Source organism: Canis lupus, chromosome 1, assembly GCF_048164855.1.
Source record: "Canis lupus baileyi chromosome 1, mCanLup2.hap1, whole genome shotgun sequence".
Taxonomy (NCBI): domain Eukaryota; kingdom Metazoa; phylum Chordata; class Mammalia; order Carnivora; family Canidae; genus Canis; species Canis lupus.
This window is the reverse complement of record NC_132838.1, coordinates 106,192,500-106,216,727: the sequence shown is the minus strand read 5'-3', so window position 1 is coordinate 106,216,727 and position 24,228 is coordinate 106,192,500. Positions and strand designations below refer to the sequence as shown.

Below are 24,228 nucleotides of genomic sequence, written 5' to 3'. Positions count from 1 at the left end.
CCCTTTTGTTTTACATGGAACTATGTAGTTTTTTCAGTTCTCCTTTTGTTTTTTTTTGTTTTTTTTTGTTTTTTTTTTTTTCAGTTCTCCTTTTGGAGATCCAGTGACACTTTAGAAATCAGCATAATAGAAGTAAAAAAATGGTCCTATCCTTGTATATAAGAAAATATCCAGGAGACCAGGAGACACATTGCAAAGTCACAGGTGTCTGCAGCTGTGAACCTGATAGGGACAAAATGAAAGTATAGTGTATCTATGAAGGAAGTGGTACCCTTGGTTGGGACCACGTCATGGAATGAACTGGGTCAGGCCCAACTGTCTTATCTCCAGGTGCCCCAACACAGATATTAACTAGGTATTTGGAGAATGGATGAATGAATGAATGAATGAATGAACGAGTGGCTCCTGCTTTCTCTTCATCCAGGACCCCATCTTTCCTTCTGCTCCAGACACTCACATAGACCTAAGAATCCTCCACCTTGCAGGACTGATCACCTGAGGATCTAGATGAGCCTGTGACTCCAGGTTTAGCCAGGAATTGACTAGCTCCCTGTTAGAGACAATACTGCTCAATCACCTCAGGTGGGAGGACCTGAGGAGACTCACTGTGTCCCATGCCTCATGTGTCCTCAGAGAACCTGGACCAGACTCTGGTGCCACAAACAAGTGCCAGGATGGGGGCAGTGAGGGTCCACTGAGAATCTCTTCTCCCTTGGGGGGGGGGTCTCCTTTGTTCTTGTCCAGGAGTGTGGCTGATTCTGTGCAGGGAGGGGGTGAGCTCTGGGGCTGCAGTTCCATTTCTGTGAACTACGAGGCCTCATGCTCCTCCCCAGCTTCTCATGGGTCCTTCCCAGCACCAATCCTACTGGCTTTCACTTCTCCTTCACCCACAGGAAGCCTACATACCCTCTTGTCTAGGATGCTGCTCCTGCTGCTGCCCATACTGTGGGCAGTTGAATGGGCCCAGGGGAAGGTGAAGTTGGGAGCCTCTGCCGACGCTGGAGTCCCAAGATCCTTGGCTCAAGATCCGATATACTGGCTACAAATACAGGAGTCCCTGACGGTGCAGGAGGGCCTGTGCATCTCTGTGCCCTGCTACTTCTCCTACCCCATGGAATACTGGATCAAGACTTACTCTGCTTTGGGCTACTGGTTCCGGAATGGGACCAATGTACATTGGGGTGCTCCAGTGGCCACAAACAACCCAGATCGAAAAGTACAAGAGGAGACCCAGGGCCAATTCTTCCTACTTGGGGACCCTCAGGCCAACAACTGCTCCCTGGAGATCAGAGATGCACAAAGAAGGGACTCAGGGACATACTTCTTTAGGGTGGAGAGAGGGCCTTATTTGAAATATAGTTACCTACAGAACCAGCTCTCCGTGCATGTGACAGGTAAGGAGAAGACTCTAAATGACACCATAGGGGTAGGACAGGGCTCCAGGACTCCCTGGGTGGGTTGGGAGATGCATCTGGGACTCACAGGCAGGGGCTGCACCAAGCTGGGGCTTCTCTCAGGGGCAGACCTCAGATCACTCCTACTGATCCCCATGTCTCCCCATCTCCTCACAGCCCTGACCCATACACCTGACATCCTCATACCAGGGACCCTGGAATCTGGCCACCCCAGGAACCTGACCTGCTCTGTGCCCTGGGCTTGTGAGCAGGGCATACCCCCCATCTTCTCCTGGATGTCAGCTGCCCTTACCTCCCTGGGCCCCAGGACCCACCTCTCCTCGGTGCTCACCCTCACCCCCAGGCCCCAAGACCACGGCACCAACCTCACCTGTCAGGTGCAGTTCCCTGCAGTTGGTGTAATGGTGGAAAGGACCATCCAACTCAATGTCACCTGTGAGTACAGAGCTAGGACCACCTGGGTGCCTAAGGGATGAGGGGAGGGAAAGCCAGCCTTAAGATGCCTGGCGCTTTAGTCCTAGAGGTCTGGTGGAGTGTGGGACCTAGAAAGACACAAACCCTGTCCCTTCTGTGTTTCTGTGGTTTCTGGGGTGGGGGGATGCCCATATGTATCTGATATTACCCCACCAGACTGAAGAAGGAAATCCCCTCTTTGATCCTAGGTACCACACAGAACCCAACAAATGGTGTCTGCCTGGAACACAGCACAGGTAGGAAGGAGCCTCATGTCCATGGGGTATTGACTGGCCAGGGTCTCTGTCAACTTAAGTCAGAGTGGGACTTTAGACTCCATGGATGAGGGTGTGTTGGTGTGCTGTGGTTAGACATGAGAAGCCCTCTCAGCCCTCTTCTCCCATAACCTCGCACTTTGGTCTTGCCCAAGTGACCTGCAGTTTTCTCTCCACTATCTTGAATATGCTTTTCATCAACCTCTGGTCCCTGAAGGCCTTGGAGCATTTTCAGTAGACTGTACTCTTGGAGGGGAGTTTTGGGTTCATAGCAAAACTAAGCTGAAGGTAGAGATTTTTCCCCAAATGCCCTGCTTTAAGTGCATTACATCTCTACTATAAACATCCCCCACCAGAGGGTAGCTTTGTTACAATAAAATCTACATGGACGTCCTTTATCACCATCAGTCCATCCTTGACATTAGGGTTCATTCTTGGTATTATACATTCCATGAACTGGACAATGTATAATCACATGTAACCATCTAGTGTTACTGTGTGGAGTAATTTTGCTGCCCCAAAATGTCTCTGATCATTTTTTGACTGTCAATCCTCGGGCCTCACCTTGCCTTCTCTCTGAGCTTAGCCTTACCCCCATTGTTCTATCTCATTGATAATGATATCTGGCCCTCACCTGGATAGTGAGCCCCATTAGGACTCTTTCAGTGCATGCCAAATGGTTGACAGGTGATGCCCATGGACACATCCTTCACCTCGGGTGTGGGATGCATGGCCAGGCAGGGCCAGGAGAGCTGAGGGTCTGAGAACTCCCCTGCTTCTACCTGCCTCTGGAAGTGCAAAAGACCACATTTGACTCTGAGTGATAGGGCCAGTGGAGGCCAGGAGATTCAGACACCCTCCCTGGAAGGAAGGAGTGACTTCCACATCCCACAGAGCTCTGTACATCTCTCTCTCTCTCTCTTTCTCTCTCTCTCTCTCTCTTTCTCTCTCTCATTCTGGAATGCCAAGAGGGCTGAGAGCCTCATGGTCCCACTGCAGCCAGGTCTGGGATCTGCTGCAGAGAGACTCTGTATGAGGAAGAACCAGGATCCTAGAAGAGATGGTGTTTGCTAGACAGGAGTTCAGGGGCCAGATGGTATGGATAGAAGGTTTCACATAGACCATGTCCTTCTGGTGGAGGCTGAGGTCCCACAATGGGTAGAAGACCCTCAGGGCTGAACCCTGGACAGGAGTGAAAGGGTATCCCTCTCTGTGGAGCTGCAGAGGAGGCAATTTATGTCTGCACATCAAGATTGGAGTTCAGTCCAATTGTCTCTGTCTACAGGGAAACCAGGGACCAGGTCAGGAGTGACTGTAGGCGCCATTGGGGGAGCTGGTGTCACCATGCTGCTCACTCTCTGCCTCTGCCTTATCTTCTTTCGGTGAGCTGGGTAGGTGTGGGAGAGACGGGAAGAAGTGGGACCTGCAGGAGTTGTGATGTCTTGGAGCAAGGGTGAAGGGTGCCAAGTACAGGTGTGTTCTCAGCCCTGGTCCCAGTGGTCCAGGAGCAAGGGGATCTTGTTACAAAGTCTTGATATGAAGGCTCCTGGGCTCACCCCAGCCTCAACTTGCCTCAAAAGAATGACCCTATGTCAGAGACCCTTGTGTCTCCCGTGTCTCCCGTCAGAGTGAAGACCTGCAGGAAGACAGCATCCCGGACAGCAGTGGGCATGGACAATATCCACCCAGTTGTGGAGCCAGCTCCCTTGGTGAGTGATGTGGGCATCCTGGCATGCATCTCCCAGGGTGGCCCACAGCCATGCTCCATTCACTATGTCCAGAAATGAGCTCATCATCTTCCTGCTTGTTTGAAAATGGAGGTTTTATTATTCAGGTATCTGAGACCAGCAGATCAGGACGTGACTGCAACCGCAAAGGCACTCTGTGGCTCACAGTTCCTGGGAGGAGAGGCACATCACCCCACACAGGACCACATGGGGCAGTGCTAGGGTGGGTCAGGAGGCAGAGGAAGCAAAGGGAGACATGGTTAGGGTGCTCACTTCGGCAGCACACATACTAAAATTGGGAGACATGAGTAGGGCCCTTTATTGTGGTTTCCACAGGAAAGGCACACTGAGACAGGGTAGATAGATTTAGGATTGGCTGTTTTGAATAATTTCAGCAGGCTCTAGGGTGTTGGGGCTGTCCCTGGCTGTTTGGTACTTGGCTCTGAGGTGCTTAGGCAGAGGAATAGTGGCCCAGGAAGTAAGTTGGGGTGTGAGCTTTAGATGAGTTGATTTGCATGTGAAAGGCATTCTTTTTTTTTTTTTTTTTTTTTTTTTTTTTTGTGAAAGGCATTCTTGCAGGAAAATCCTTCATCATCTCTAGAGATTGGCTAGTCCTAGCAGGGTTAGCAAGGCCTCAGATGCCAAAGCATCAGAAACATGTGGTTAACACACTCCTAAACACATTCTTCCTGCTGGTTGTCCACCTCCCTGATGGCGCATGTCCTGGAGACCCCGCCACAGACCAATCCCAGTCCTCAACTAGGCTTGCACTTCTTGCATCAATATGCTACTGAGCATGTCTGAGCTTCTGCTCAGTACAGCATAATGCAACCACTCCCTTTGAGCTGAGCTCCCCTCTTAGTCTTTATCCTGCTGGAGCTCTCCCGCCTCTCCTCCCTGGCATACTAGCATCACCTCCATGAAGATCCTTGTCCCATATGCCAAAGTCTGAAAAGCAATGCTTCTCCCCACAGCCGAAAGCTACCCGGGGGGCCAAAACAACTTGGTCTGACATTTGGGGCAGGAAACCCAAAGTTACTGTTTCACTCCCCCAACACCAGCTTGCTCACTCACCTCCAGCAGAGTGAAGATTTTTGCATCTCAGAATCATTGTTGGGCTGTGCCTTCCTCATGGGTCTGTGTCAACCTGCATTACTCTTGTTCATCTCCAAGCTCTGACCTCATTTATTTATTTAAAACTCCAACTAAAGGGGCACCTGGGTGGTTCAGTCAGTTAAGCACTCCACTCTTGATTTTGGCTTGGGCCTTAATCTCAGGGTTGTGAGTTCAAGCCCCACGTCGAGTTCCACATGGGGTGTGGAGCCTACTTAAAAGCGTAATAATAAATAAGACTCTTATAAGGTGGACACCACTGAGATTTCTGAGCACATGATCTGTGATCACCATGCATTCATTAATTCCTTTTGCAAATATTTCCCACTTGTCGATTGTTCTGGATGCTTGGGTAATATCTGTGTTCTTAACAAATACATATGTTACAAATATAAAATGTCCCTGCTGTCAAGGACTTAGATTTATTGCGGGGAGGTGGGGGCAGAGGCAGAAGGAGGGATGAAAACAGTGACAGATAAGTAGCAAAAATATGCAAGAAATTGACAGGAAATGGTGCTGCTTTGGAGAGGAATTAGATCAAAGAATGGGGGAGGACAGTCCTGGGGCTGGAGTCTGAGAAAACACCTGCCAGAAGTGAAGGAGTTCAGTGTGATCACAGAGAGAATCACTAAGGCTCTATCTAAGCAAAGTTTGGGGATTCTGAGGATGGGCATGATTGATGTGTGGGAGAAGCAGCAAGTTGGACAGTGTGCCTAAAGCAGATCTGTGTGGGCGTGGGCAGTGAGTAATAGTGGGTGGGAAATGGAGATGGAGAGGCATGGGGGCTGCAGTTCACCATAATTACCTATGTATTTTTAGAAGAGTGACAATGTAAAGGAAAACCACATAGAACTACAATTTCTGACCCTTTTGGTCACTAAATATGTGTGTAGTTTTCCCTACGCCAAATAATTCTCTCTGACACCAGGTGGATGTTCCCCAATTCAACTCAGTTCTGGCATGATCTACCTGGAGCTGGCATCGGATCCCACAGGTGAGGGAGGGCTCAGCCCCACGAGGCTGCCCCACCCTACTTCAGATGCCAGTCATAAGTTTAGGTTGTCACTTGTGCTTCTGACCAACTGGCTATAGATTAGAGGTTCCCACAACCCCCATCCTCAGTTTAATTAATTTGTCGCAGTGGCCCACAGAACTCAGGAAAGCAGTTTGCTTACTGCATACCACTCTATTATAAAAGGATATAATGAGAGATACAGATCAACATCCAGATGGAAGAGATGCATCCCTTTTCCCATGTGCCACCCTCCAAGCACCTCCATGTGTTCACCAACCCAGAAGCTCCCTAACTGCACCCCCCACCATGCTGTTGGGACTTGTATGCATGCCTCCCCATATAGACACAATAAATCATTACCTCCATTTTCAGCTCCTCTCCCCTTCCTGGAGGATGAGGACATGGAGTTGAAATTTCCAAGCTTCTAACCACGGCCTGTTCTTTCTGTGACCAGCCCCCATCCAGGAGCCAACCAAGGTTTACATCATTAGAACAAAAGATACTGCTGTCTTCCAGGAAATTCTAAGGGATTTAGGAGCTCTGTGTCAGGAACCAGGGTCAAAAACCAAACATTAGAACAGAAGATGCTTCTAGCACTCTTGTCACTTAGGAAATTATAAGGATTTTAGGATATCTGTGCAGCAATGTGTGTGTGTGTGTGTGTGTATATATATATATATATATACACACATTCTATTATTTCACAGATGTGAATTGATGCTCTATTTTTTTAAGTAGGCTCCACGCCTAATGTGGGGCCTGAACTAATGACCCTGAGAGCAAGAGTTGTGTGATCTATTGACTGAGCCAGCCAGGTACCCCAAACTGATGCTCATTTTAATGGGATCACTCTGGCTGCTGTGCTGAGAATGCCAATAGGAGGCTAGGGCAAAAAAGAGGAGACCGGATAAGGAAGACACTCAAATAATCCAGGCAAGAGATGATGCAGACTGTATTAGTTTGCTAGGGCTCCCATAATAAGATACCATAGAATGCATGGCTTAGACTACAGAAACCTATTTTCAGAAACAATTGTGAAGGCTGGAAGTCCAAAGGTAAGATGCCAGCAAGGTTAGCTTCTTTTGAAAACTCTCTCCTTGGCTTGCAGATGGCTGCCTTCTCTCTGTGACCTCCTTTGGCTTCTTCCTTGTGTACAAACATCTCCAGTGTCTGTTCTTCTTACAAGGACATAAGTCATTTTGGGCCCTACCTTAATGTCCTTGTTTAAACTTAATTATATGTTTATTTTTTTAAGATTTATTTATTTATTCATGAGATACACAGGGAGAGAGGCAGAGACGTAGAGAGAGGGAGAAGCAGGCTCTTCACAGGAGCTGGATGTGGGACTTGATCCCGGATCCCAGAATCACAATCTGAGCTGAAGGCAATCACCCAACTGCTGAGCCACCCAGGCATCCCTAATTATCTCTTTATTTTTTGAAAAAGAATTTATTTACTTATTCATGAGAGACACAGGGAGAGAGGCAGAGACATAGGCAGAGGGAGGAGGCTCCCTGCAGGAAGCCTGATGTGGAACTTGATCCCAGGACCCCAGGATCACCATCTGAGCCAAAGGCACATGCTCAACCACTGAGCCACCCAGATACCCATTAATTACCTCTTTAAAGGCCCCATATCCAAATATGGTCACAATAGGTGTTAGAACTTGAACAAATAAATTCAACACATGGGCACAATTCAGTCCATAAGACAGACTAAGTCCAGGGTAACAGTGGTAAATCAGGATTTGCTAATGGAGTGATAGAGTACATGTGGGAGATGAGCAAAGACAGTTCACTGCCCCTACCTAGTGGGTAGATAGATTGTAATAGATGCCAAAGATGAATCTGTAGATGCCAGAGATATCCACAGATGTCCATAAATGTTCATAGATACCAAAGACAACTCCATCATGGTTGCCCTGAGCAATAGAAATAACTGAATCAGCAATTCCTGAAATTGCCAACTCTGTAGGAGTATGTTTGCAAGAGAGGGGGAGTCAAACTTTATTTTGGTCACTATCAGCTTAAGGTGCCTCTGACAAGTCCGAGTGAAGAAGACAAGTAGATGACAAGAGTCTGGAACTCAGGACAGGTGTCCAGGTAGGAGGCAAAGATTTTGGGGTGCATCCACATCGAGGTCCTACGGTAGATGAAGCCATAAAAAAGAGGAGGGTACTACAGACAGAGCCCTGTGAGTGCCAGGGATACAAGGTAGAGACAACAAGAAAAAACACTGAGAAAAAAGAAATGACCAAGAGAGGGTGGGTCCTGGTAGCCAAAGGGAGATGAAGCTTCGGGGAGAAGAGAATGCATGTTTGTCTCAAATGCTAGTAAGATCCAGTAAGATAAATTCTTAGAAATGAATCTCAAATTTAGCAAATGGTGTCACAGCTGATCTTGACAAAAGCAGATCTGCTTGCCTGGTAAAGGAAGTTATCTTAATTGGAGTAAGTTCAAGAGAAAATAGGAGGATGGGAAGTGGAAACACTCTTGAAAAATGTTGCCATAAATCTAGAGAAATTAGTCTGCAGCAGGAAGTAGCCATACTTCTGAATTCCTTGGAACTTCCTATGTGATAGGAGCATCTTTTATACCAGCAAGATGAGGTTGGTCACCAGAAAGACCACTCCATGATTAGAAGCTTGGCATTTTCATCACTGCTCCCTGCCCCTCATTCTCCAGAGAGGGGAGAGAGGCTGGAAATGAAATTAGTAATTGATCATGCATACATGATGAAGTCTCCATTAAACTCCCAAAGTATGGAGTTCGAGGAACTTCCAAGTTGGTGAACACCTAGTGATCCCTGAAGTGCTCTTTGGAGAGAGTGTGGAAGCTCCTGCCACCTCCCCCCATCTCCCCTTATGCATCTCTTCCATTTGAATGTTCATCTGTGCTGTGTCTTTTATCACATCGGTTTATAAAAGCTAGTAAACAGTAAGTAAACTGCTTTCCTGAGTTCTGTGAGCCACTCTAGCAAATTAATGGAACTTGAGGTGGGGCTCGTGGCAACCACTAATTTATAGCCAGTTGGTCAGAAGTGCAGGTGACAACCTGGACTTCCAACTGGCAGGGGAAGTGGGAGTGGGGCAGCTGTGCAAGTCTGAGCCCTTAATCTGTGGGATCTGGCATTATCTCTGGGTAAAGAGTGTCAGAATGGAGTTGAACTATGGGCCACCCAGCTGGTGTTGGAGAATTGCTTGGTAACAGAGGTGTTGTAAATATGGTAGCAGTGTGAGAATAAAGACACACCCAGAAGAAAAGTGAGCTTTTCATAAACATCTTCCTATGTGTTCTGTGCCAGAGAGACTGGAGTTGGGTTCGTGATCAGCAAATGTGTGGCTTTGGGGAGTACCTAACCTCTCTGAGAATAAGTTTCTCTCTCTGTAAAATTATAGTATTTTCCAGGCAGCCTGCGTGGCTCAGCGGTTTAGCGCCGCCTTCCGCCTAGGGCCTGATCCTGGAGATCTGGGATCGAGTCCCACGTCAGGCTCCCTGCCTGGAGCCTGCTTCTCCCTCTGCCTGTGTCTCTGCCTCTCTCTCTCTCTCTCTCTCTCCTCTCTGTCTCTCATGAATAAATAAAATCTTTAAAATAATAATAATAGTATTTTCCACATAAGTTTGAGTGAGTGTTCCGTAAAATTTGAAAGCAATTAATAGTGCTATATTTATAGATACGGAATGTTTGATAAAGAATGGAAGAATGAACAACGTCCTGTCAGAATGAAATTCACTTCGCAGACCCTCAATGCCTTCTCCTCACCCTACCCCACACCCCACCACCCTGCTCTAACTCCTTCTTCGCTCTCCACATAGGATTACCAGGAGTCAGACCTCCCTGATGACCCCACAAGCTCTGCAGAGGTACCCTCCACCTCGGAGATGGAGCAGGAGCTGTATTATGCCTCCATCAGCTTTCACAGGAGGACGGAGAGCACCTGTGCAGAATACTCAGAGATCAGGACCCAATGAGGAACCACAAGGAGCATCAGTCTCAGAGGAAGCGTCCATATCCTCCAGGAAGGGGGATCCAAACCCGATTTTTAGAAGAGTTAACATCCCCATAGGCAACGGGCTTACAAACTCCTGAATATGAGTTTCCTGCTATATGAAACTAACTAAGGCTTTGTAATCAGAGAGGCCTGGGATGGAATCCATGCTCTCTAATTTATCAGCAGGGTGACTTCATACAAGCCACCTTACCCCTCCGTGTCTCGGTTTCCTGCTTTGCGAAATGGTTGTAAGAAGTCCCATCTCACAGGGTTGCCATGAGGATTAAAAAGAAGTGCATATGGAAAACACTCAACAGAGAGAGGTCTTGCTGCATTGTGATAGTTTGGTGCATACTGGTTCCTTGCCCCTTGAACAGAAAGGTGTTGGTGACATTTCACCTAGGGGCTGGGTATGTTCTGCCCAGGACATCAGAAACGTGTCAGTCTCACTTTCAAAACCCTCCCATGTGGTAGTCATTTTGCAATGTATCAAATCATTACATTGTGTAACTTAAACTTACACAATGCTACATGTCAATTATACCCCAATAAAGTTGGAAAAAACTATAGATGCAGATGTATTACTTAATGATAAATATTAGTGAATATTTATCAGAAAAAGGAAATCCTTCCATGGGTCCCTTCCTTGACTTGGTCTCCAGCATCATCCCTCTCCTCTCCTGAATCTTCCCTTTCATTCCTGCCTGCCTCCTACTAGTTTTATTAGAGGCAAAATCACATATTAACATTTAGAGAATTTCCTAAAATTCAGGGTTAGCCACACTTAAAAAACCTCTCCATCTCCTCAGCCCCAGAGACTAATTTACAAGCTTCTAATCTGACATTCCAGGTCAAGGGTCAGGATTTTTTTTTTTTTTTGTAGAGGGTTAGATAGCAAATATTTTAGGCTTTGCAAGCTGTAAACATTCTGTAGCAACTATTCAACTCTGTGTTTGCAGTGCAAATGCAGTCACAGACAAATGAGTTAATGTGGCTGTGTTCCAACAAAATTTAATTTACAAAAGCAGGTAGTCCACTGGCTATAGTTCTCTGACCTCTATTCCAGGTTGTTTTCAATCTCACCCAGTCTATATCCTCATCCCCATATCCTAAACCATCAATCCCTCATGTCATTCTCTAAATGACAATCTTCAGGCATTCACATCCCTCCTCCAGGAAGACCCATCACTGGGTCATCATCCATCTGGCACCTGTGTATCCTTCAAAATAAACTGAAAAATAGATGTCAGGGTTGAGATGGTTGGTGAAGGCAACCAAGAATTTGTAATCTTCCTCCTAAAAAACCTAATAGTTTACTTAAAATAAAAATCAGTAAATTAAAAACAGCCTCAAATCCACCAGTAGCATGAAAACCATGACAGGGACAAAGCATAATGCCATAAGACCATTAAGTGACTCCTAAAAACAAATAGGAGATTCTGGTGCGGTGTAAAAAAATGGCTGGGACCTAACTCTCCCTGCCTTACATCCAAAAGGGACAGCCGTCAGCCTTCTGCTTATAATAATGTCAGGCTTGGTGACATGAGCCAACCATCTGTTGAAAACATTGAAAGTTAGTGAAACTTCCAATCGAGACAAGTTGTCATCAACCCATTGTTCCCTGCTGTCCCCTAGAAACCCTGTAAGTGGTTCAAGAAATAAAGGAGAATTATGGAATGTGGTAAGAAGATGAGTTGGTTTAGGACCCCCAGACTAGGGGACCAATACAGAGACAGAGCATCTCAGTCCCCTCATCCAACAGAAGAGAGACACTCAGACCCATTGTTTCCCAAATCCTGATTGAGAAACAAAAAGCAGCCAGGTAGACTCATTTCTCTCCTGGATGGAAGAGGAGTCCTTCTGACAATCAGGCAGGCACATCACTACCAGGAAGGGAAATCAACTGGAGCCAGAAATATGTGTCCAGGAAACACTTACCTTCTCCACCAGGCTTGAGATACCTTCTCCTGCCCACAGACACTGGAGCAGGTAGGCAGAAAGGAAGAAAGGGGGGATCCAGGCATATTGTCTAATACAATTGACCCTAAGTTCTCTCCTTTGTCAAATGTGAAGACTAGCCTCCTCACTTTCAGGGGTGTGTGTGTGTGTGTGTGTGTGTGTGTGATGAAGTAATCTATTTTTTTAAGATTTATTTATTTATTCATTCAGAGAGAGAGAGAGAGAGAGGCAGAGACACAGGCAGAGGGAGAAGCAGGCTCCATGCAGGAAGCCCAACGTGGGACTCGATCCCGGGTCTCCAGGATCACACCCTGGGCTGCAGGCGGTGTAAACAGCTGCGCCACCGGGGCTGCCCTGAAGCAATCTATTTAAAGAAGCAGTACAAGAGGCCAGTAAGCAGAGGGCCTTAGCAAGAAGCTCAGTCAGATGAGGCAGATAGAAGTCATCCACAGGAGGAACAATGCTGAGAGTGAACAGGAGAAGTGGCAGATGGAGCAGAGAGAGGAGGCCAGTACTACCCACTCCTGTCTACTTCCCTGGCTCCATCCATCCTCACCCCTTTGCCCTCCTGGCCCCAAACCAAGACATAAGCATCTGGGTTATGTCCTTCTGCTGAGCTGGGAGGTACCTGAGCTCAAAGCATGACCCTGTTTCAGCACCACAGACAGCACCAGGTCCCCTGCCTGGAACTCTCCAGGGGTCTGAGAGACTCCCCTGGGTCTCCTGGTGGATGGAGAGCCCCCCGCCCCCCGGGTGCCTCCTGGTGTGTGAAGTGCACAGGACCCTACGGAAGGATCTGGTGACATCCTAAGTCAATGATGCTGGCCAGGGGTGTCTGGGACCTTGCAGGGTGTGCTTCCCTCCTAAGACTAGGGCTCTTTGCCCCCAGAAGGTGTTAACCAGGAATTGGGTGCTGTCCCGAGATGAGGTTTAGGCAAGGGTGTCCCCAGTAATTAGATGAAATAACAAAGCCAGTCTTGGGGCATTGTTGGCAAGAAAGTAGTAGTCACTCAAAGAGGCGGACCTTTGTATGACCTAAGAGAGAAATAAGGTTTCCATTTAATTTTGTAACTGTCTTCCTACCAAGCCTGGGTAACTTCCAGATGCTTTTTTTCTTTCTCTGTTTGAACTGATTTTCACTCTTTCAGTCTGGGATGAGTTTTTCCTCTTCCCATGTTTTCTCACATTTCTGTCTGGAGCCTTCTAGTCCCTCAATAGATGGTCTCAACCATTCCAAGTTTCCAACCTATGCTGGGAATTCTTGCAGTGAATAGCCAAGGCTGTCTTGAGCCCCAGAGTTGGGAAGTGCACAAAGTCTGGGTGCTGTTGATAGGGCTATAAGCAGGAAATTCATGCCTGTCCAACATTCCTCCATTTCTGTTTCTCCTTTTCAGACCCTCAATCTGCTCAAGAGTGCTACATGGGGGTTAGCCATGGAAGCCAGACCCCTCCCTTATGGTCCCTCCAGGGTCTACCACACCAGGTGATCAGAATCCTCCCCAGGCCAGCCCTTATCTGAGTCCTCCAAACATCAGAACAGGGTTCACCATTGGTCATCCCCAGAGCCAGCATTCTACAGGACACTGACCTCACTCCACTTTTCACTGGCAGGGTTAGAGACCTCTAGAAAAGGAAGAATAAGAAAAACTATAGCTGCTTTATGTCTTAGGATAGAGGAAAGTCCTGGACATGGGAGCCCCAATGGAGGGGCCAGGCATGGAAGCACTGTGTTCATTGTCTCCCAAACATCTCTTCCCACACCTAACCCTCCTCCACACAATAGGGAAGCACTTGGCTGATTTTGCCTTGCCCCTACACAAAAGAACAAACTTTTGTTCACCTGTCACTTCTGGTCTCCCAAATTATTTCCTACAGTTGTGAGTAGATGCAAGGAAAGGAAAGTCATCTATATGTTCTTTTCTTTTCTTTCTTTTTAAAAAAAGATTTTATTATTTATTTATTTATTTAAGAGAGAGAGAGAGAGACAGAGGGGGAGAGAGAGAGAGAGAGAGAGAACAAAGAGGAATATGCGGCAGAGAGAGAGGGAGAAGCAGACTCTCTGATGAGCAGGGAGCCTGACACAGGGTTCAATTCTAGGACCTGAGATCATGACCTGAGCTGAAGGCAGATGCTTCACTGACTGAGCCACCCAGGTATCACACAATTTTCTTTACCAAAATTAAAGCAATACTTTATGCAAGATTCTGCTACTTGTGTGTTTACCTTTATGTAAATACTGCCATTGACACATATTTAGCCCCTACTATGAAATTTATCATTACTGTGAGCAAAGCGAGTCTACACTGTTGTGAAAAATGCACATTATTGCCTCCAAGGACTTACTTTCTATCTTGGGAACATGAATATACAATCAAGGAAATTCATCTCACCTGTTTTCGACCCACTCCCAATCTACTTTCCACAGAGACCCAGAGAGAATTCTAAAAACCCAAGTGTCATTTTCAGCTTCTAACCCTCCATTGGCTTCCAGTTGCCCAAGTGGGAATAACAAAATCCTTTAAGATGAGCTCAGGCTGTTACATGGTCCATCTTATTTGGCTCAGTGGGCAGGGACAGGTTTCTAATGCCTAGAATACACCAAAAGCTGAAAGCCAGCACAGACACATAGGTGCCAATGAATTTGTTTATTTATTCTATCAAAGGATGAGCTTTTCAAAGGCAACATCATGACATTCATATAGATATGAAATAAACATTTGTTACAGTTTTTTTTTATTGTGGCAAAAAACCCACATACCATCAATTCTATCCTCTTAACAAATTTTTAAGTGTACACTAGTGTTAACTATAGTCACTATGTCCTACAGCAGATCTCTAGAACTTTTTCATCTTGCATGACTGAAACTTTATAACCATTGTACAGCAACTCTCCATTTTATTTAACTCATTATAAATGAGGGAACCAGGCAGAAATTAATGGTGCACAAATTTATATGGAATAAGGGAATATTGAAATGAATTTGTGAATGCATAGTAAAAGTGGCTTGGTGAGGGGGTTCAAGTTCCCCCCACCCCAAGTGGACAGAATGGATATGTATGTCTATGGACAAGATCTATTTGCATTGCTATTAGTTATCCGTTAAAATTATACCGTTTAAAATAGTTCAAAGGTAATAAAATGCTAGAATCAGATCACCCCAGAAGTGTATGCTCTAAAGAATACATATTTTCCTTCGGAGACTGACAGAAATCTTATTTTGCTTATTCTAAATATCCCTACAATTTTTTAAATTTAATTAATTAATATATTTATTTATTCATATGGGAGAGAGAGAGAGACAGAGAGAGAGAGACAGAGAGAGAGAGAGACAGGACGGAGAAGCAGGCTCCATGCCAGGAGCCCGACGCGGAACTCGATCCCGGGACTCCAGGATCGCCCCCTGGGCCAAAGGCAGGCGCTTACCGCTGAACCACCCAGGGATCTCCTCCCTACAATTTTTTTATGAAGATTTTATTTTATTTTTTTTAATTTTTTATTTATTCATGATAGACAGAGAGAGAGAGAGAGAGGCAGAAACACAGGCAGAGGGAGAGAAGCAGGCTTCATGCCAGGAGCCCGACGCGGGACCCGATCCCGTGACTCCAGGATCGCGCCCCGGGCCAAAGGCAGGCGCTAAACCTCTGAGCCACCCAGGGATCCCCAAGATTTTATTTTTTAAGTAATCTCTACACCCAGTATGGGGCCCAAACCCCTAACCCCAAGGTCAAGAGTCACATCCTCCACTGACCGAGCCAGCCAGGTGCCCTACAATTCTTAAAATAAATATTCATTGATCACCTAATGTATGCCAAGGATGTTTATAGTCAGAGTGGATTCAGCAGTAAATGGGAAATACACGACCCCTTGTGAAGCTTAGTTTTAATGGCAGGAGAGACAAAGAATAATTAAGTAGACCCTATGTTATGTTGATTCATGATAAGGAATTTGAAGAAAAACAAAAGAGAAAGATATAAAGGGAATATGAAATGGATTATACTCTTCGTTATGTTGTCCATGGATGTTATCATTGAGAAACTGACAATTGAGTCTGCATAAATATACACACAGGCACTTCTGCAGACGCACATACACAACTCGATTATGCACACACAGAGGACACAGACACACATGCACTTCAAACATACACACAGACACACAGAGACACTGATACACCTCAAAATACACACACAGAAATCACTCACACACGTATACACAGACACAAACATACCTCAGACGTACACACAGACCACAAACACAGAACACACATATATACACAGATCAAAGAAATACACACACAGCATAGACACACAGAGAGACTGCAGACATAAAGGCACATGCAAATACAGAGACACACATGCCACAGATACACAACAAACACATTCATACATACTTACATCACAGCCACACAAGATGAGGCATTTTCCATTGGCTCCTCATGCTGGGAGGAGCTTTGCTCTGGGAAGACTGGGGCCCTACTTCTCAGGACAAATAAACCCAATAACCCAGCAGAAGGGAAAAGTCAAAGTGCCCTGTGACTCTGGCCTACTTTCTGTCATGTGAGCCGCCTTTTGTTCCCAGCCACTCACGTCACTGTCCACCTATCCCAGCTGCCCTGGCCAGCAGATCCCAAAATCTCTCATTCCAGATGCTGGCCTGTGTCTGGAACAGTAGTTTTGTCCATACTCAGACTGGCCATCAGGGAATGGACAGGAAAGGTGGAAGCATTTCTCAGCCTTTGGAAGACAGGATGCCAAGACAGGTGAGAAGAGAAGTGGATTCACCTCAGAAGAGTATGGGAATGAAGGAGCAGGAAGCAAAAAAATGGTGGGCTCTGAAGTCACAGGCCAATGTGGGAGGCCCCAGTGTACTGCTAGGAGACTCTGTCCCTCGACCCTGCCCTGAGAGCCCCATGAGGGGCTCATAGGACATACTGGGAGCCCCCAAGGGTGCTCAGGAAGTTCTTCCCATGCTCCTGGGCCCATCCCAATCCAGTGAAACATCCTTTTGGATACTCCAGCTCCTTCTATCCAGACTTTGGACTGCCTGAGGAAGCTCCTGATATATCTTCCTGGGGCCCTGCGTGTGAATGAAGGGACCTGGTCATGGGGAGCCAGGGTCCCCTGTATGGGACAGCTATGAGCTTGACTGCCGAGCTCAGCAAGTGGCTCAGTTACCATCCCCTTTCCCAAAACAGAAAGATGAGAAGAGGAGGTGGGGGAGGAAGATAGGGAGACAAAGAAAAGTAAGAAGATGGAGGAGATCGAGGGGGAAGAGGAGGGGAGCAAGATGGGAGAAGGAAGATGGAAGGAGGAGGAGGGGAAGGAAGATAGCAAGAGGACCATGGTGGGGAGGAGGATTGCTGGGAGGAGGGCGGGTGGGGGGCGGAGGGAGAAGAAGACAAAGGAAGGGGAGGAGAAGGAGAAGGAGGGACTGGAGCAGGTGTTATGGAGAGGGAGGAGGTACACAACAAAGTACACTGACCTGGTGTCTTACATGACAGAAGTTCATTTTCTCACAGCTCTGGAAGCTAGACATTGGAGATTGAGGTGTGGGTAGAACCAGTTCCTTCTGAGAACCCTGTGTTTGGTTCATGAGTGGCCGGATCCCCGCTGTGCTCTTGGTCTCCTGTTTGTGTGTCTGAGTCCTAATCCCCTCTTCTTACAAAGGCACCTGTTGGATTAGAGTCCACTCCAATGGCCTCATTTTATCTTAATGATCTCTCTGAAGACCTGATATCCAAAGACAGTCACATTTGGAGGTACTGAGGGTTAGGAAATGAACATACAACTTTTGGGGGGGACACAATTCAGCCCATCACGCCCTGTGAGTATAGGCATCTAACTATGAAGAGTTCAATCCCCCTCCCCGAAGGCACCACAGCCTGAGCCTGGAGCCATCTGGTGCACATGATCCCTTCATTGGAAATCTCAGATGAGGAATCCCAAGGGCAGAGCTGACCACCAGGAGCTTCTTACTGAAGGCGGGATTCAGAGTGACCACGGAGGAACAGGCAGGGCCGGACATTTGACATGCAAGATGGCCACAGAAAACGCCTACCTCTGTCTTCATATTGGATTCTCCCACAGACAAAAGTTGAGTATTGTGATCCCTCCATGTGACACAGTATTGTGATTTCTCCAAGAAGCTGAGGCTCGTGGGGGAGGAGGGCCATGCACACCTGGGCATTATCCCTCTACGTCATGCTATGCTATCATCTTGTTGCAAATGCCCAGCTCTCAGGCGTGGCCTGGTGCAGGTGATACCAGCGATGCCTGGAGCAGAGGGCTGTGAGCCAGCCAGGAAGCCCCGAACCCCCTGGGAGTCCTGGCCCCGTCTACACTGGCCATTCATACCTGGGACTTACCATCTAGCTGCACACAGTGATGGTGTTTCCTACAGGCCCCTGGCTGTGTTTACCAGCTCACACTGTATGAACAAGAGATGGCATGGCCTGGAATTTCTCTGTTTCCTTGAGAAGATTCCCCTGCTCACCCCTCCTGAGTCCCACAGCTGGTCGGCCTCTCTGGAGCTTCTGAAAGCTGTAATTGGCCAGATAATACACACCTTCCTGGTGGGAACAGAGGTGCAGGAGGGACAGGCCATGGACAGAGACCGGGGGAGGAGAGATTGCTGGGACCCCATCTGGAAGGAGAAGTGGTTAATCTTCAAGGGCCATGTCATCAAGTTCCCCTTCTGTGGTCAGTCACCTTTCAGACATCAGCCCTTGGCTTCCTACTGGGGCTTCCTCTCTGTCCTGTGATACCAACACACCATGACTCTTACCCCAAAGATGTTGCCACTGCTGTTTCCCCTGCTGTGGACAGGTGAGTGGGCCAAGGGGAGGAGGCCAGGTAGGCAGGGGCTGCCACTGACCCTCAATTCCCTGCAGGGTCCCTGGCTCAGGATTCCAGTTTCCATCTGCAAGTGGAAGAGAGCGTGAAGGTACAGGAGGGCCTGTGTGTACGGGTGACCTGCAAATTCTTCTACCCCCAAAATGGATATACTGCCAATAACCCCGCTTACGGCTACTGGTTCCGGGAAGGGGCCTCTACGTCTCAGGATGCTCCAGTGGCCACAAACAACCCACTTCGTAAAGTACAGGAGGGGACCCAGGACCGATTCTGCCTCCTTGGAAACCCCCTGGAATATGACTGCTCCCTGGAGATCAAAGATGCACAGAGAAGGGACTCGGGGACATACTTCTTCAGGGTGGAGAGAGGGTCTTATGTGAGATATAATTACCTACAGAACCAGCTCTCCGTGCATGTGACGGGTAAGAAATGGGGCCAAGAAAAGGACACATGCCACATGCATGGGTCCTGAGGGTTCCTGTGGCAGGGCTAGGAGGGGATCCCTAATTTCCATCCTGTCTGGGGAGGAGATGGCTGGCCTGCGGGTAGAGGCTGCTTCTAGGGGCACACTCAGGTGCCATCTCCAGAATCTCTGTCTCTCTCTTCCTCAGCCTTGACAGAGACACCTGACATCCACATCCAGGGACCTCTAGAATCTGGCCACCCCAAGAACATTACCTGTAGCGTGCCATGGGTCTGTAAAAGGGGGACACCCCCCACATTCTCCTGGTTTGGGGTTGCCTTCACCTCCTGGGGCTCCAAGACTCCCCACTCCTCTGTGCTCATCCTCACACCAAGGCCCCAGGACCACGGCACCAACCTTACCTGTCAAGTGACCTTCCCTGGAGCTGGTGTGAGCACAGAGAGGACCATCCAGCTCAACGTGTCCTGTGAGTCCGAGGCCAGGATGCCAGGGTAACTGAGAGCAGTGAGTGTTGGGGAGGGGGAGGCAGAGTCTGGAATCCTAAGGGAAAGGAAAGAAAACACCTGACTCCACCGCTTTCCTATTTCTAAACTTCCTGGGGGGAAAGTGCCCACAGCTACCTTCCTACCTCTGAAAACAATTGTCTCTCTGTCCAGATGCACTCCAAAACCTGACCATCAGTATATTTCAAAGAGAAGGCACAGGTAAGGTACAACCTCTCCTCTCAGACTGTGGTACAAGTGTTGTCTGTTTCCGCCCCTCAGAGCAGAACTGGGGTTTCAGAGCTCAGGTGGGAGGAAAGCTTAGGCCAGGTATAGGGGCAGCAGAGGTGGGAAGCACCCCACTGGCTCCTCAGCTTACAAATTGGCTTCTCCCCACATCTGACCCTGTTCTCAGTGGGTGAGAGCCTAATGGGTCTCCCTGCCTAATGGGTTTGGCCATCCCCCAGCTATGCTCTCCTCCCAAACCTTGCCCCATTCCCCTTAGGATCTGGACCCTGCCTACTCTTGCAGTTTCCTTCCACATTATAGTGTTATTGTTTAAAACAGTAAGTATAAAATGTGTCTTGGTCTGCTCTGGGCTGCCATAACAAAATACCACAGACTGAGGGGTTTATTGATTTCTCACATTTCTGGAAGCTGGCAGGTCCAAGATCAAGGTGTTAGCCCATTTGGTTTCTGGTGGGAGCTCACTGCCTGGCAAATGGCTGCTTTCTGGCAGTATTTTCTCTCACACAACTGAGAGAGAGTTCTCTGATGTCTCTTCATATAAAAGCACTAATTCCATCCTAAGGCCCCTACTCCCATGACCTCACCTAACCCTAATCACCTCCCAAAGGCCCATTCAAATACCTCCAAATACCACCATATTGGGGGTTAGGATTTGGACATATAAGCTTGAAGAGAACACAATCTAGTCCCTAGCAAAACTGAATAAAAATAAAATAGCGTCCAGTAGCTATGTACCTCCCCTCTTGGCTATCTTTCCAAATATAATTTACACATCTATGTTTTAAAACACACACATATGTACACACCATACTATATGCACTGATCTGCCTTGTTTTCATTTTTAAATTTTTTTTTTTAATTTCTTTATTCATGAGAGACACAGAGAGAAAGAGAGAGGCAGAAACACAGGCAGAGGGAGAAGCAGACTCCTCGCAGGGAGCCTGATGCGGGACCTGATCCTGGAACCCGGATCACGACCTGAGCCGAAGGCAGGTGCCCAACCACTGAGCCACCCAGACATCCCATTTTTTTAAGTTTTTATTCAAATTCCAGTTAATATACAGTGCAATGTTGGTATCAAGTATATAATATAGTGATTTCACATTTCCATACATCACCTGGTGCTCATCACAAGTGCATTCCTTAATTCCCTCTACCTATTTCCCTCATTCCCCACTCCCTCCCCTCCAGTAAACCATCAGTTTGTTCTGTATAGTTAAGCATCTATTTCTTGATTTGTCTCTCTCTCTCTCTTTTTTGCCTTTACTTGCTTGTTTTGTTTCTTAAATTCTACACGAGTGAAATCACATGGTATTTGTCTTTCTTCAATGGACCTATTTAACTTAGCTATATTTTTAAAATTTATTTATTTTATTTTATTTTATTTTTTTTGAGAGAGAGAGAGCATGGACACTTAAGGGTAGAGGCAGAGTGCGAGGGAGAGAATCTTCAGGCAGACTCCCCAATGAGCCCAGAGGCTGATGTTGGACTGGGCTTGATCCCAGGACTCTGAGCCTAAATCAAGAGTTGATCACTTAACTGGCTGAGCCACCCAGATGCCCCTCTCTTAGCTATTATTTTTTAATAAACTTTTCATTGTGGAATAATTTTAGGTTTACATAGTACAGAGAGTTTCCATAAAGCCCTCACTTGGCTTTCCTTGTCGTTGAAAGCCTTAATCCCCATGATGCACTTGTTCCAACTAAGTAAGTGATGTTGATACATTATTGTCTCTATGAGTACATAGGAAAACTTCACTCCTACTGATGACTCCATGGTCTTCCAATTAGAAGTATATTATACCATAAACTACTTAACTAGTCCCCATTGGTGGAAAGCCATGATGTTTCCCGACTTCTGTTAAGACAAATAATACTGCAACAAATAACTTGTACAAACATACCCCATATATGTGCATGTGTCTACAAGATAATTTTCTAGAAAAGTCCCAAATCAAAGGGTATGTTTGTAATTTCAACAGATACTGCCAAGTCATGCTGCATGGAAGTTATTCTGTTTATAATATCAACCTGCTGAACATTTTCATCCCTGCCAATGTCTTAAGTAAATTCACTGACATTTTAACTTAAATTATCATTTTGTAAACAGGTTGTGTATCTTTCATTATGTTTAAGAATCATTTGTATTTCTTTGTGGACTTTTTCTTAATGATTTGGAAAAGCTCTTTTTATATTAAGGAAATCAGCTGTGTATTAGTGGAAAGGATTTATTTCCAGCTTAATAATGGCCTTTTGACTCAGCACATGGTGTTTGTTAGACAAAAACATGTTTTTTTGAGGGGAGATGTTGGCATTCAGTGGCATACTGGAGTTGGCTCTTGATGGCTGGCAAGAGTCAACTCTGTACATGTTTTCCCAATTCTGGGTTCAGCGACATCTAGTTGGATGCTTGAAATTGGCCAAGAGGTAAGTGTTTACGTTAAGGAAATTGGCAAATATTGCAAATCAGAACTTTTTTCTTCCCTCCCACTTCCTAATGAGTTGGTTGTTAACATTTACCAGTAAACCACTGTTACACATATCAATATTTCCTTTCATATCTTGGTCTTTCTCCAATCTAATAATATTTTTTGAATGCTCAGTAGCCGCATAGGTCAACACTCTTAGGTCAACCCAAACATAAACATTCACTCAAGCCTTACAGGACCATCTGTTTTTTCTCCCTGAGCATGCAGGGCCATTTCGCACCCTAGGTACAGCTGCACTTTCTGTGCCTGCCTCAGCAATGTCCTTCCATGTCAGCTCCCCACCTGTCTCATGCTCCACTTTAGTCTCTCCTCCTCCAGGAAGCTCTCCCTGCCCTGACAGTCTCACTGAACTCCCATCCTCAAGGTTTCCCCAGCACAATGTACCCCCATCACAAAACACATCAGACTGCTCTTTGATGCCTGATTTGGGGTATCTCACTCACAAGACTGCGAGCTCTCATACACACCTAAATTAGACAGATCTTAGTGAACAAAGAAAGATTGAATGCACAAGAGCCTCTTGGAAAGGCTAAAGCACCTGCTCCCAACCCTGTCCCCTTGGGCTGATTCCATAATCATGGGGTCCAGTCATGTGGTGGAAGAGAAGAGACAGATTTACATGATGTAGGGAAAGGAGAGAGACCGAGAGACAGAGAGAGAATACCCCTAGTGAGAGCCAGGGCTTAACTTTCTCTCTGTCTTGCCAGGAACTGAGGCTCTGGGGAACGATTCGTCTCTCCTACTTCAGGAGGGCCAGGCTCTGTATCTGGTCTGTATTGGTGACAGCAACCCTCCTGCTAGCGTGAGCTGGACCCGGGGTAGCCTGACCCTGAAGTCCTCACAACCCTCAAATCCTGGGATCCTGGAGTTTCCCCGGGTGGAACTGGAGGATCATGGGAAATACATCTGCCAAGCTCAGCACATGTTGGGCTCCCTGGAAGCATCCCTGAGTCTACTTGTGAAGAGTGAGTTGGAACACACCTGCGAGGGCTGCCTGGGTCCTGGGGAGAGCGGCCTCCTCTGATCCTTCTCCTGACTTCCCACAGACCCTCCAAAGCTATTTGGTCCCTCTTGCTCCTGGGAGGGTAAGGATCTGCACTGCCACTGTTCAGCTCAATCCCAGCTGCCCCCCTCTCTGCACTGGCAGCTGGGGGAGGAGCTGCTGGAGGGGAACTATAGCAACACCTCCTTGACCATCACCTCCAGTGCTGCAGGGCCCTGGGCCAACAGTAACATGAGCCTCAGTGGACCACTGGACTCAGGCCTCAGACTCAGCTGTGAAGCCTGGAATTCACACGGGAAACAGAGCACCACCATTCTGCTGCTGCCAGGTCAGGGGGGTATAAGGGTAATGCCCAGGGAGATGGTAGTATGATCCAGGATTCTGGAAGAAATTGAGGAGAGAAGTGGCTCTGACTCAGGCAAAAGGGCACTTGAGGTCAGATTTGTCTATAGATTGTCAGGGGAGGGGTTGGGGGAACCGGAGGCTAGGATCACATAGAGGGGTGGGGGACAAAGAAGCCAGCCCTGGGTAGAAGTGGGCACAGCCCTGGGCCATGGATTCCAGAAGGTTGGATGCTCAGATGCCTGCCTAGTAGGATTGGAGTTTACCCCAGATCTCTCACCTGCAGGAAGACTGGGGCCCAGGACATGTGTGGTTCAGGGGGCCATCTGGGGAGCTGGTATCATGGCTCTGCTTGCTCTCTGTCTCTGCCTCATCATCTTCTTCGCGTGAGTGGTGGCCCCAGTTTGGGTGAAGGCCTCATGAGGTTGGGTGGGGAGGGG

The 24,228-nt window shown here is 47.2% G+C and overlaps 2 protein-coding genes and 1 long non-coding RNA gene across 3 annotated transcripts in view; 2 read left to right on the top strand and 1 right to left on the bottom strand.

Moving 5' to 3' along the window:
- Window positions 1-851: 851 nt before the first annotated feature.
- LOC140601056 (myeloid cell surface antigen CD33-like) lies at window positions 852-10,558 on the top strand. The gene is made up of 6 exons (XM_072769567.1): window positions 852-1,394; window positions 1,572-1,850; window positions 2,078-2,125; window positions 3,429-3,525; window positions 3,771-3,852; window positions 9,814-10,558. The coding sequence occupies exons 1-6, from the start codon at window positions 920-922 to the stop codon at window positions 9,967-9,969; spliced, it is 1,137 nt and encodes a 378-aa protein (XP_072625668.1). The 5' UTR covers window positions 852-919; the 3' UTR covers window positions 9,970-10,558.
- A 3,874-nt stretch (window positions 10,559-14,432) lies between these two features.
- LOC140601110 (uncharacterized) overlaps window positions 14,433-24,228 on the bottom strand; it is a 20,114-nt gene continuing 10,318 nt past the window's right edge. Inside the window, exons 2-5 of the long non-coding RNA XR_012004166.1 lie at window positions 19,626-19,764; window positions 18,733-18,867; window positions 17,431-17,619; window positions 14,433-17,025 (exon numbers count right to left, since the gene is read on the bottom strand). This is a non-coding gene — a long non-coding RNA (uncharacterized lncRNA). The remainder of the gene's footprint in view (window positions 17,026-17,430; window positions 17,620-18,732; window positions 18,868-19,625; window positions 19,765-24,228) is intronic.
- Window positions 18,619-24,228, top strand: part of LOC140601047 (sialic acid-binding Ig-like lectin 13) — an 8,072-nt gene continuing 2,462 nt past the window's right edge. The window contains exons 1-7 of the mRNA XM_072769557.1: window positions 18,619-18,773; window positions 18,839-19,222; window positions 19,412-19,690; window positions 19,881-19,928; window positions 23,151-23,408; window positions 23,490-23,774; window positions 24,075-24,174. Of these exons, the coding sequence (XP_072625658.1) occupies window positions 18,722-18,773; window positions 18,839-19,222; window positions 19,412-19,690; window positions 19,881-19,928; window positions 23,151-23,408; window positions 23,490-23,774; window positions 24,075-24,174 (1,406 nt within the window). The 5' untranslated portion in view covers window positions 18,619-18,721. The remainder of the gene's footprint in view (window positions 18,774-18,838; window positions 19,223-19,411; window positions 19,691-19,880; window positions 19,929-23,150; window positions 23,409-23,489; window positions 23,775-24,074; window positions 24,175-24,228) is intronic.